At 50.6% G+C, this 12,717-nt stretch overlaps 1 protein-coding gene across 3 annotated transcripts in view; it reads left to right on the forward strand.

The window, feature by feature from the left end:
* kcnq3 (potassium voltage-gated channel, KQT-like subfamily, member 3) overlaps window positions 1–12,717 on the forward strand; it is a 609,891-nt gene that overhangs the window by 417,923 nt on the left and 179,251 nt on the right. For all 3 annotated transcript variants that reach the window (XM_072467851.1, XM_072467853.1, XM_072467852.1), the window contains exons 4-5: window positions 1,672–1,844; window positions 11,812–11,955. In XM_072467851.1, the coding sequence (XP_072323952.1) occupies window positions 1,672–1,844; window positions 11,812–11,955 (317 nt within the window). The remainder of the gene's footprint in view (window positions 1–1,671; window positions 1,845–11,811; window positions 11,956–12,717) is intronic.

Consider the following 12,717-nt stretch of genomic DNA (forward strand, 5'->3'; position numbering starts at 1 on the left):
CTGAATGAAGTGCTTTGACCTTCGAGAGCCTCAGTGAGCCACGTAACACCTGCAAGGGTGTGAAGTTAGTGCAGTCAAATGCATTCAATGGATGACCATTCTAACCTCACGGGGGACCTAGACGATATCCCGCATCATTTCCTTAAACGGGGTGAGTGATGAGGAACTGCAGCATAATGCCTTGCATTGGGGGCCACATCTCTGGTATGTAGATATGAGTGTGAGCCTTGGAGTTCAATACTTGGGAGCAACACTTCCAGCTATTTCAGTCAACACAAATAACCAAGTAAACTAAATCAAATAAACTGAGGGGAAAATTGAAGGTACAGTCCCTTAAAGGGAAGCTGCCTGAAACAAAAAGCCAAGCCCAAATGAAACTTAAAAGCATAAAACCAAAATGTGATTTAAGTGGTAAGTAAGGCATGCTGACCCCTGCGGAACCCAACAGGCATGGAAGGCCTCGAAGGTGCCAGTGGACACCGCGTGCTCCCTCTCCAGAGACATCCTCATTCTCCCAGCTTTCATGGGCTGCGGATTAAACAAGCCTTCCAACTTGAACAGCCAGCTACCCAGACACTAATCCCTGACAGCCTGGCCTCCATTACTCGTGGCCTTGGACTTCCAGACATCTGATTCCCTCTGGCTTCACAGTGCTGCCTGAGTGTGAGGGTTCATTCTCACTACAGCCATCCTCCTCCCTGTGTGAGGGTCTTCAGGCCTCATGAGGCTGGAAAACAGCCCTTCTCAGAGGCCCCCACTCTGACCCTGCAGCAGGTCTCTGACGGGACCCCATCCAAGTACCTCAGAGTCACCACATTGCTGACCCTGTGGATCCGCCTGCTCCCACCCACTTTCCAGCTGTGACTCTGGAAGGGCAATCCCTCAGTGGTGATGTTGCCTTAAGCCCAGCAAGGATGCCATGGGAAACACTGCGTGTGAGCCAGTCACCAGACCCCTTTAATCCCAGAGTCTCACAGCCACGAAGGGCCGCAAAGGCCTGCGAGTGACCCCATCTCTAAGATGATGCGACCGAGCACCCCCAGCCCCGAGTTTCACTTACCTGGTTCCCCCTCATCAACTCTGCTGCCCCTTGCGACTGACACCCTGGGGACACAATGGCGACCTGAGTGCTCACCTCTTATATCCCCTTCTGTGGTGAGGTCGGCAGGTTCTCATTTTTATGAATCTGCTGTAGGCCACACTGGCATGACGTTACCCTGACAACCGATGATTATTCAGAGAGTGGAGAAGTCCCGAAGGGAAGGCTTGCTAACAATATTATAATGTATTAAAATGAGGTTCCCGGCCTTCCGGGGCAGATTTCCCATCATGCCGTTGGCGAAGAAAATTGGAAATTGTGACCTCGCCGGAGAGAATTGTATTTTCCAGTTTTCACTGAATTTTCCGCCTGTGTCGCCGTTTTCACTGACGGCTAACGCGGGTTCAAAATTGCCCCCTATGTATCAAAAAGTATGGCGGGAAAAACTGGCAGTACAGCCGCCAAGTTACGGCCCGTTTTTCTTGCCCGAGTTGACACTTAGCCAAAAATATCAGATAATTCCACCCAGTCAACTGAAGAATCTGACTTAAACCGTTCCTGTGATCTTGTTGGATGCTGGCTGATAATCAAGCTTTTGTTCACATCCCATTGTTTTCTTTCTGCCTGTCTAGACATCATCGTCCTGATTGGTTCTGTGGTGATTGTTGCAGTGGGGACATTGCAGAACATAGTGGCGACGTCACTGCGAAGCTTACGGTTTCTACAAATACTGCGCATGTTGCGAATGGACCGGAGAGGAGGCACGTGGAAACTATTAGGCTCAGCAATTTGCTCACACAGCAAGGTATCGGACCGATTCAATGATGTGAATGAAGTGAAATCATTGCCATATCCATGAGCTAAAGACTAAGATTTAGTACCTGTCATTCATTATGCTTTCTGTTGAATTCCATACAGTAGCTGCTTTTCATTTTCCAGAAGATCCTCTCAGTTTGTAACTTTGATGTGAAAATACTGAAATAAACAAATAGAAAGAAAATATTCTTGGTGGGCAAAAGTATGCAAATGTTATCTAATAAAGTAACCAAGAATTAAATAAAAAGGAGCAGGGCTTGCACGGTGTTATAACCTGCCTACTGACGATTGGCTGGGGACTAATGACTATCCCACAATCCTATGAACTTCCCCAATGAGGGGGGCGGAGAAACTCCTACTATAAATAAGCTGGCCAGTCCAGGAACCAGGAGGAAGGAGAAGGTAGCAAGGGAAGTTACTGCTACTGCTATGTATATATTGTTATAGTAAATAAACTTTATTATTTTGTATCCTTAAAACTCGTGCTGGATTCTTCGGGGCCCTCACAAAACTGGCGACGAAGGTAAAAGTGAATAGCTGTCTACACTGCTGAAGCCACCTCCCTGGATTTTTGTTGGATACAGGTTGGAAGTTGTTTTCTATTATACCATGCCTCTGTACGGACGTTTGGATGTTTTTGATGCTGCGCTGGAAAGCTGGAACCAGTACACGCAACAGATGCGTTACTATTTCCGGGCAAACAATATCACTGAAAACGAGCGCCAGGTGGTCATATTGCTCACCGCCTGCGGGCCGCATACGTTTGGGGTGATTAGGAGCCTTACGTACCCAGCTGCGCCGGACACCAAAACGTTTGACGAACTTGTGAATATAGTGGGGCAACACTTTAACCCAACCCCGTCCACGATAGTCCAGCGTTACCGGTTTAATACCGCTGAGAGGACCCCTGGAGAATCCCTTGCCGATTTTTTATCCAGGCTACGCGGGATTGCGGAATACTGTGACTATGGTGAGACCTTGTCAGAAATGTTACGCGACCGTTTGGTTTGCGGTATTAACAATGCGGCCACCCAGAGAAAGTTGAACCAGGAGCCACGCCGCGCTATTTCCGGGCGCGCCCAGTGCCTTACGCTTTGCTCGAGAAGGTAGAAGGGGAGCTCACTCGTTTGGAGACTTTGGGTATTATCAGGCCCGTCTGTTTTGCTGACTGGGCAGCACCAATTGTGCCAGTAATGAAGCCAGATGCCACAGTTCGCTTGTGTGGCGACTATAAACTTACAGTGAATACAGTTTCCCGACTCGACCGATACCCAATGCCTCGCATACAGGATCTCTACGTGAAACTTGCAGGCGGACTCTCATTAACAAAATTAGATATGAGTCACGCCTACCTGCAGTTGGAGCTGGACCCTGCCTCCCGACCATATGTAACAATTAACACACACCGGGGCCTGTATGAATATACACGGTTGCCCTTTGGAGTATCCTCTGCCTGTGCAATTTTTCAACTTGTTATGGAGGGCATTTTCCTCCAAGCTGTCAGAGTTCAGCGTGGAAGACGGCATCCTCTTGTGGGGGACGCGTGTGGTTGTCCCGGAAAAAGGCCAGGAGCTGATATTATCAGACTTGCACAATGGGCATCCGGGCGTGACCAAGATGAAAATGTTGGCCCGGAGTTATGTTTGGTGGCCAGGCCTCGACACCGACATTGAGAAGGTGGCCCAAAACTGCTCCATTTGCCAGGAGCATCAGAAGCTTCCGCCGGCTGCGCCCCTACATCACTGGGAATGGCCAGGGCGGCCTTGGGCACGCTTACATGCAGATTTCGCAGGCACATTTCAGGGATCCATGTTCCTTCTACTAATTGACGCCCAGTCCAAATGGCTGGAGGTGCATAAGATGCAGGGGACAACGTCCTGCGCAACAATTGAAAAAAAGCTTTTATCATTTAGCACGCATGGCCTCCCTGAGGTGCTGGTCACGGATAATGGCACTCCATTCACGAGTGAGGAGTTTGCTAGGTTTACAAAGATGAACGGCATCCGCCATATCCGCACTGCCCCTTACCACCCGGCTTCAAATGGGTTGGCAGAGCGTGCAGTGCAAACATTCAAAAGAGGTCTAAAGAAGCAGTCTTCCGGATCAATGGACACGAGACTGGCTCGGTTTTTGTTTACGTACAGGACCACCCCCCATACAGTGACTGGGGTAGCTCCCGCAGAACTCCTAATGGGCCGGAGACTTCGCACCCGCCTTCGTATGGTCTTCCCGGACATTGGCGCAAAAGTACGCCGCACACAAGAACGGCAGGGACCGGGATTGTCTCAGCATCGTCCGATTCGGCAGTTTGCGCCCGGTGACCCAGTATTCGTGCGGAATTTTGCTGGTGGTGCCCAATGGGTTCCTGGGGTAATCTTTCGCCAAACGGGCCCTATATCGTACCAAGTGCAAGCCCAGGGTCGTCTCCAGCGAAAACATGTAGACCACGTCCGGTCCAGAAGATCATCCCCGCAAAAGATTCCCCGCCCCCGGAGCTCAGTTCAACAGCGGCAAAGACCAGAAACAAGGGAAGGTAGTCCTCCAAATCTTCCACTGGTGCCTCACTCAAAGCCTGCGCAGGTCATGACGGGACCGAATGGGGACAGAGACGCTGACATGACGGAGGCAGCAGACTCTGACTCCGAGATGGAGACACAGGATGAATCAGAGGGGGAATCCTCGGGTCCACAGGCCGTGGATGTACAACCGCGCCGTTCATCACGGAAGCGCCGGCCTCCGTCTCGTTATACGCCGCCTGATCCAGCGCCGTGTGCAAATGGCGTCCGGCCTGCGGCCAAACGAGTTCGACGCCTTCCTTCGCCAGGGCCTACGGTGGATTCCTTGGACTTTGGGGGGGAGGGATGTTATAACCTGCCTACTGACGATTGGCTGGGGACTAATGACTATCCCACAATCCTATGGGAGTATGAACTTCCCCAATGAGGGGGGCGGAGAAACTCCTACTATAAATAAGGTGGCCAGTCCAGGAACCAGGAGGAAGGAGAAGGTAGCAAGGGAAGTTACTGCTACTGCTATGTATATATTGTTATAGTAAATAAACTTTATTATTTTGCATCCTTAAAACTCGTGCTGGATTCTTCGGGGCCCTTACAAAACACGGGTACTGTGGAAATGCCTGAAAATGAAATGTTGGAATAAAGGAAATAAATTTTGGCTGGTGTCATGCCACAAATTGCTTGACATGGTGTACCACAGGGCAATTCCGTGGACGGAATTTTCCCGGAATTCCTCAGTGTCAGGTTCAGTCTGAAAACCGGCGAGCATCTCTCCAGATGTTTTCAGACTAGATTTTCTGGCACCTTGTGCACAGCTGGGGGTGTAGTTTACGCCATCTCTCAGTCGGGGTTGGGCGGGGCCTGATAGCGATCCACAGAAATCAGGGCTGCAAATAAACTCCTCACGATCCACTCAGACATGGAGGACCCCCCACAAGCATTGGTGCGACCCTCACCACACAATTATCGGGTCGCTCTCCTCCCCCCCCCTCCCTCTGCACCAGAATACAAGTATTGGGGTTGGTGCTGCCAGGGTGCCACTGCCAGGGTATCACTGCCAGGGTGGTACCACTACAGAGGTGTCAGAGGACACTGCCAATCTGTGCCAGGAGCAGTGACCAGGCATGTCCAGCTCAATCTGCGGGTTATACTTACTATGGCGGGCACCCCTCAACTGATTCCCATTTTTAATGTATCTATTGTAAACCTCGCCAACATGACTTCCCATTGGAGGGGTATGAATATTCAGTGAGGAGGGGGATCATATGGCTCGGAAACCCTTTAACGATATTTGAATTCATTCAAAAGGGCAAGATCCTCATTGTGTCACTGGTAAGGGGTGGGGATAATTGGGAAACGAGAACACGTCGACGAGATTCCCGTTTCCCAGCTCTCACATGATTTTGGACCCGTGTCGCAGTGTATGTTGATGGCTAACCTGGACTCAAAATTCCACGCCATAATATTCAGTTCAAATTTATGGCATTACAAGGAGTTGATTCTGCAATGTGGTCCACAGTGCACACTCCTCGGGGTTTAAATCTCAGATGATCTTTAATAGCTTCAGAGAGAATTGAGTTGAGGGAAAGGCATGTCTGGCAAAGGAAGAAAACTGAGCTTCTCAGCAGTGGGATTCAATCTTCCTGCCGCTTCTCAATGAGATTTTCCATTGAAGCCACCCAAGCCACCGGGAAGCCTGCGGGCGGGGGTGGGGTTTCCAGCAGGAATAGAGAATCCCAACAGCCGTAGAATTCCAGCCATAGCACTTCCATTTGAGATCGAAGGATAAAGTGGGACAAACTTGACCTCCCCAGTGCTGAAGCATGCCTTTGATTCCCTGAGACCAATTGCTAGACCAATCTCACAGAACATCCTGAGCTAAGCCTTAATTAGCTTTGCATACAAGAAGTTATTTGTGTCAACACCCCTTGAAGTTACTAATCAACATTTAAAGGGGTGTAATCACTTAAATGTACCTCCGGCTGCACCGTAGAACAAATATTTTCAGCCTTCAAAAACGTTTTGAAGATAATAACAATATTTTCATCTGACTTCTGGTGGCGCCCTCGAGGAAGCAGGTCGCAGGTCGGATCGCTCCCACCCCCAATGGGCAAACGGACCTTTTAAACGGATTTTTGCGGAACTTGGCGACCTGGTTAGGTTGAGGAGACGATAGGGAAGATGCTCCCCCACCCCCCCACCTCCAGGGTATGAGCAGCTGGACCGGAAGTGGTCGAGTGGAGCGGCAGGGCTTGAAGCGGGAGCAGCGGGGACCCCAGGCCAGGCGGCGAAACATGGCGGGCGGCAGGGACCAGGGAGCGGAGGCTCACTGGCCAAGGGAGCATCAGATGGAGTTTTTTAAGAACTGCTTCGCCGAATTGAAGAGGGACACGTTGGACCCGATGAGGGCGGTAATGGACCGAATGGTTGAGGTGCAGGCAGTCCAGGAGAAGGCGCTCAGGGAGGTCGAGGTGAAGCTCTCCAACCAGGCGGATACGGTGGCGGAGCTGGAGCACGAGGTGGAAGAACTGAACGCCCGCCAGAGGAGGATGCAGGAGCAGCTTGAAGAGCTGGGGAACAGAGCCAGGAGGCAGAATCTGAGGATCATTGGCCTCCCCGAGGTCTGCGAGGGGTCGGATGTGGGGGCATACGTGAAAGGTATGCTCGAGGCGCCGTTGGGGCCGGAGGCCTTCCCCCGACCCCTGGAGTTGGATGGGGCGCATAGAGCCACCGCAAGGAAGCCCAGGACGGGCAACCGACCGAGGGCCTTGGTGGTCAGCTTTCACCGGCTTGCGTACAGGGAACGTGTGCTGCGATGGTCCAAGGCGGAGAGGAGCAGCAGATGGGAGAATTGCGAGGTGTGCATCTACCAGGACTTGCGAATGGAGCTGGCCAAGAGGCGTGCAGGATTCATCAAGGTAAAGGCAGCCCTCTACAAAAAGGAGGTGAGGTTTGGAATGCTGTATCCTGCGAAGCTGTGGGTTACGTTTGACGAATTCCACTACTACTTTGAGACACCAGAACAGGTTTGAATTTTTATTAAAGAAAAGAAGCTGGACTTGAACTAATGGGCACTTAGTTTTCTCAGTGCTGTACAGTGGCGGTGGTCTGTTAACAAACTCTACGCCAGGCACCTCCTGTCCACGCGGCATCAACTCCCCGGTGAGTCTGTGGAAGATTTCTGGCGTGCCCTGCACGCCCTGGTGAGAGACTGTGATTGCCAGGTCGTTTTGGCCGTTCAACATTCCAAACTCCTAATTAGGGACACTTTTGTTACGGGCATTGGGACGGCCTACATCCGCCAGCGCCTCTCAGAAGGGGCTACCCTTGACCTCGCGGCGTCCAAGAAACTCGCAATCTCACTAACAGTCGTCTCCTGTAATGTACAAACGTACGCACCCGACCGCACGGCGCCCCCCTCCTGGACATCGTGGACCCCGCCAGCGAACACCCCATCGTGGACCCCACCAGTGACCGCCCCCAGCCTACCCCAAGCCTGTGCCGCGCGGCAGCCAGCCAACCCCGGCGGACCCAAGTGCTACTTCTGCGGACAGACAAAGCACCCTGGCAGCGCTGCCCGGCGCGGAGCGCACTCTGCAAGACCTGCGGGAAGAAAGGATATTTCGCTGCTGTGTGCGAGGCCCGCTCGATCGCCGCTGTTACCAGGCCCACTGTTCCTGCACCCCCCACATGCGGCCCGTGGGTGCCGCCATCTTTCCCCATCAGGCCTCGTGCGGCCTGTGGGCGCGCCATCTTTAACGCCGCCCGCCACGTGCGCCCCGTGGGCGCCGCCATCTTCCCCAGGAAGTCCACCTCCGGGGTTTCGCTCCCAAAGTGGCTAGCAGCTCCAGGACCCGATCTCCTCCGCAAGCACGTGCGGCTCCACAAGGCGGACTCGTTGGTCGAGAGGGTACAGCTACTCCTTGCAAACCTGCAGTACGTCTACGTGGCCCGACTGCCGCCAAGACACAGTCTCACTCAGGGACCCACGGGTCGCATGTGGTGGGTGCAGGAACAATGGGCCTGGTTACACCAGCTGGGTTCCCCCCCCGCCCCGGCGCCACCCTTCCTCCCCTCAGCGCACCTCACCACAGATCCCGCTCCAGCCCAGGATGATCTGTCCTCCCCTTGGTCCCACCCGGGGATGAAGATGAGGTCTACACGCTCCCGGAGTCACTGGCGACCGAGCCAACGCCTGCATCGCCACCGGGACTGCGGTGCTCACAACGGAGGATCAAGGCACCCGATCGGCTGAATTTGTGAACTTTCCCCAAAATGTTTACCTTACAATTCATGTAAATATACCGTATTACCTCTCGTATGTGATATATACAACAGTGGTGACTACCACATGTACCCCAGCCACTGTCTGCAGCAGGCAGGTAAGAAGAGGCAAGCAGCAGATCTGGCAGGTACAGGACAGATAGCGTTAAGCCTTACTGGATTTAATTTTTGCTCGTTCACCATTCTAATTCTCCATGAAATTGGACAAGATCATGGAGGAGAATGTAACCTATGATTTATTGCCAAGAAATGTTTCAGTGAAGAAGTGTAATCTGCACTTCTCTGCTCATCATTTAAACACATCTGGAGTTAAAGCTTGAGTTAGAATTTACCAACATGACGTATATGTATATGAAACACAGTTCCAGTGAATTCTGTGGAGAGAAATTTGTCCCGATGGAATGATCACTTATAGTTTCAAATAACCAGGGGCGTCATTCTCCGCCGGCGGGAGTCTCCGTTTTGCCGGCGCCCGGGGGTTTCCCGGCGGCGTGGGGCTGCCCCACAATGGGAAACCCCATTGACCGGCCGGTGTTACGGAGACTCCCGCCGGCCGGTCGCGGCAGAAATGTGGCGGGGCGGGTAGGAGAATTTCGCCCCAGTTGTTTATCATATAGCATCTAAACAAAGCATATTTTGAATAATCCAATACCCCTCTTTCTTAAATAAAGTTAAATATGAATTCAGTGGGTATGATACACGTTTGTAATCAAACTTGCTCTATGCTACTGGAATTTGATCTTATAAACATAAAATGGTCATTAGTAATAAAATGGTGCTGGGAAATTAATTAAGTTAAAGGCTGACAAATTGCCACGGTCTGATCATCTACAGCCCAGAGTATTAAAGGCCCTGGAAATAAAGGATGCTTTGGTGGCTATCTTCTAAGATTCTATAGTCTCTGGAGCACTTCCTACAGACTAAAGGATGGAAAATGTAGCCCCACTGTTTGAAAAGAGAGCGAGATTTTTTAAAAAGGGAGAATTACAGACCAGTTAGCCTGACTGTAGTGGGGAAGATACTAGAATCCATTATAAAAAACGTAGGGCGAAATTCTCCGTAATCAGCGTGATGTCCGCCGACCAGCGCCAAAAACGGCGCAAATCAGTCCGGCATCGTGCCGCCCCAAAGGTGCGGAATCCTCCGCATCTTGGGGGGCCCAGCCCTAACCTTGAGGGGCTAGGCCTTTGGTGCCCCGCCAGTTGGCGCGGAAATGACATTGCCGGGCAGCGCATGCGCAGGAGCGTCAGCGGCCGCTCATGGCATCCCCGCGCATGCGCAGTGGAGGGGGTATCTTCTGCCTCCGCCATGGTGGAGACCATGGCGAAGGCGGAAGGAAAAGAGTGCCCCCACGGCACAGGCCCGCCCGCGGATCGGTGGGCCCCGATCGCGGGCCAGGCCACCGTGGGGGCACCCCCCGGGGCCAGATCGCCCCGAGCCCCCCCCAGGACCCCGGAGCCCGCCTTGTCCCGCCGGTAAGAGAGGTGGTTTAATCCACGCCGGCGGGACAGGCATTCCAGCAGCGGGACTTCGGCCCATCCGGGCCGGAGAATCGCTGGGGGGGGGGCCCGCCAACCGGCGCGGCGCGATTCCCGCCCCCGCCGAATCTCCGGTGCCGGAGAATTCGGCAACCGGCGGGGGCGGATTCACACCAGCCCCCGGCGATTCTCCAACCCGGCTGGGGGTCGGAGAACCTCGCCCGTGATGTCTGTACACTTGAAAAGCATTAACGGGATTGGACAAAGCCAGCATGGGTTTATGAAAGGCAAATCGTGCTTAACAAATCTACTAGAGCTTTTTGAGGATGTAACCAATAGAATAGATAAAGGAGAATCAGTGGATGTGGTGTATTTGAACTTTCAGAAGGCTTTTGATTAGGTCCCTCATAAGAGGTTAATGAGAAACATTAAAGCACAAAGAATAGGGGGTAGTGTATTGGCATGGATCAAGAATTGATTAACAGACAGGAAACAGAGTGGGAATAAATGGGTCTTATCCGAGTGGCAGGCAGTGACTAGTGGGTACCACAGGGATCAATGCTTGGTCTCCAGCTGTTCAATATATATAAATGACCTGGATGAAGGAACCAAATGTAACATTTCCAAGCTTGTTGATAACACTAAACAGGGCAGAATTACGAGTTGTGAGGAGGATGCAAAGCGGCTTCAAGATGATTTAGACAAGTTGAGCGAGTGGGCAAACACAGTAGATGCAGTACAATATTGCTAAATGTAAAGTCATACACTTTGGTTTGAAAAATAGAAAGAAAGAGTCTTATTTAAATGGTGATATATTGGGAAGTGTGGATGTTTGGATATACAAAGGGATCTGGGTGTCCTTGTACACCAGTAAATGAAAGTGGAGAGATAGGTGCAGCAAGCAATTAGGAAGGCAAATGGTATGTTGACCATCATTGCAAGAGGATTTGAGTTCAGAAGTAGGAATGTTTTGCTTCAGTTATACAGGGCCTTGGTGAGACCACACCTGGAGTATTGTGTGCAGTTTTGGTCTTCCTACCTAAGAAAGGATATACTTGCCACAGAGGGAGTGAAGCGGGGGTTGACTTGGCTGATAGCTGGGTAGGCGGGACTGACCTTTGAGGGAAAATTGGTTCGACTGGGCCTGTATTCAATAGAGTTTAGTAGATGGGACGAGATTTGACTTAAGTGTATAGAATTCTTACAGGGCAGGATAGACTAGATGCTGGGAGGATATTTTCCTCGGTAGCGGAATCTGGAACCAGGGGAAACAGTCTCAGGATAAGAGATAGACCATTTAGGACTGAGATGAGGAAAGATTTATTCACTCAGAGGGTAGTCAACCTGTGGAATTCTCTATCACAAAAGGCTGTGGGGGCCAAGTTACTGAATGGAAGAGAATGAAATTGATAGTTTTTTTTTAGATTTTAATGGCATTGAGGGGCATGGGGAGAAAGCGGGAATGTGGCATTGAGATAGAGAATCATCAAATTCATATTGATCATATTGAATGGTGGAGAAGGCTTGAAGGGCCGGATGGTTTAATACTGATTCTACTTTCTATGTTTCTGTGAGTGGATTGGCATTATATTAATTCAAGATGGCACCCACAATACAGTGGGGCATTGTGTATTTATGTCCTTTGAATGAACTAACAGATCCTTTTCATGTTGATCAGGAACTCATCACTGCCTGGTACATTGGATTTCTGTCCCTCATTCTGGCTTCGTTTCTTGTTTACCTGGTTGAGAAAGATGATAATGATACCAGGAACAGCACACAGGACTTTAATACCTATGCAGATGCCTTGTGGTGGGGTTTGGTAAGTGTTGTCACTAATACTATTCAATCAGGGCACTAGAAGTGTGCTCGGGCTTTCTGGGATTGCTGCTTACAAAACTTTCTGGGATAGCCGATAATGTATTTGATTTTCACTTCAGTTAATTTAAGTTTCTTGTCATACGTTTGTAAAAAGTTATACATGAAGTGACTTTGCATGGATAATATATTTTACACCAACATCAGGATTTATTGCGATGAAAGTATTAATGTATTTTGCTCTTTTGTTACCCACGTGTGACCTTGCTCAGGTGTGTCACAGGTAAATGGCTGAATTCAGCTATGTACTTTACTTTAAAAGAAAATATGTGCCTGTGGTGGTCTTTTGTTCTACAAAATATCTCCACTGTAGTCAAACCATTGAGAAGAAATGTCCAAATTAATCATTTGAGTTTATAAAACCTCGATCCAATGTCTATCTGGGCTACCCGACAATCTTTAGTTGAGCACCGTAATCCTAGATGCTGCCCTGCAGCAGGTTTGATGGGCGGTTGGTGGGTCAGCAATCTGCTAAGTGAAAGAGAGGGAGCTGTACAGAACCTTAGCTGAGTTAGTATCCCACATCTGCTGAAACTGTAATTGGAAGTTCAGGGATAAATGGAAGCAGGTCTTTTGAGGTGCACAGATGAAGGGGACACAGGCTATAACATCCTCTGCTATATTTGAACACAGCTATAGCCTTCATAATGCCACCCCAGAATTCCAGTGCGCCAACACCGCGTGTCTCTCTGTGAGTTCTGGTTAA

This window comes from Scyliorhinus torazame, chromosome 11 (genome assembly GCF_047496885.1).
Source record: "Scyliorhinus torazame isolate Kashiwa2021f chromosome 11, sScyTor2.1, whole genome shotgun sequence".
In the NCBI taxonomy this organism is placed as follows: domain Eukaryota; kingdom Metazoa; phylum Chordata; class Chondrichthyes; order Carcharhiniformes; family Scyliorhinidae; genus Scyliorhinus; species Scyliorhinus torazame.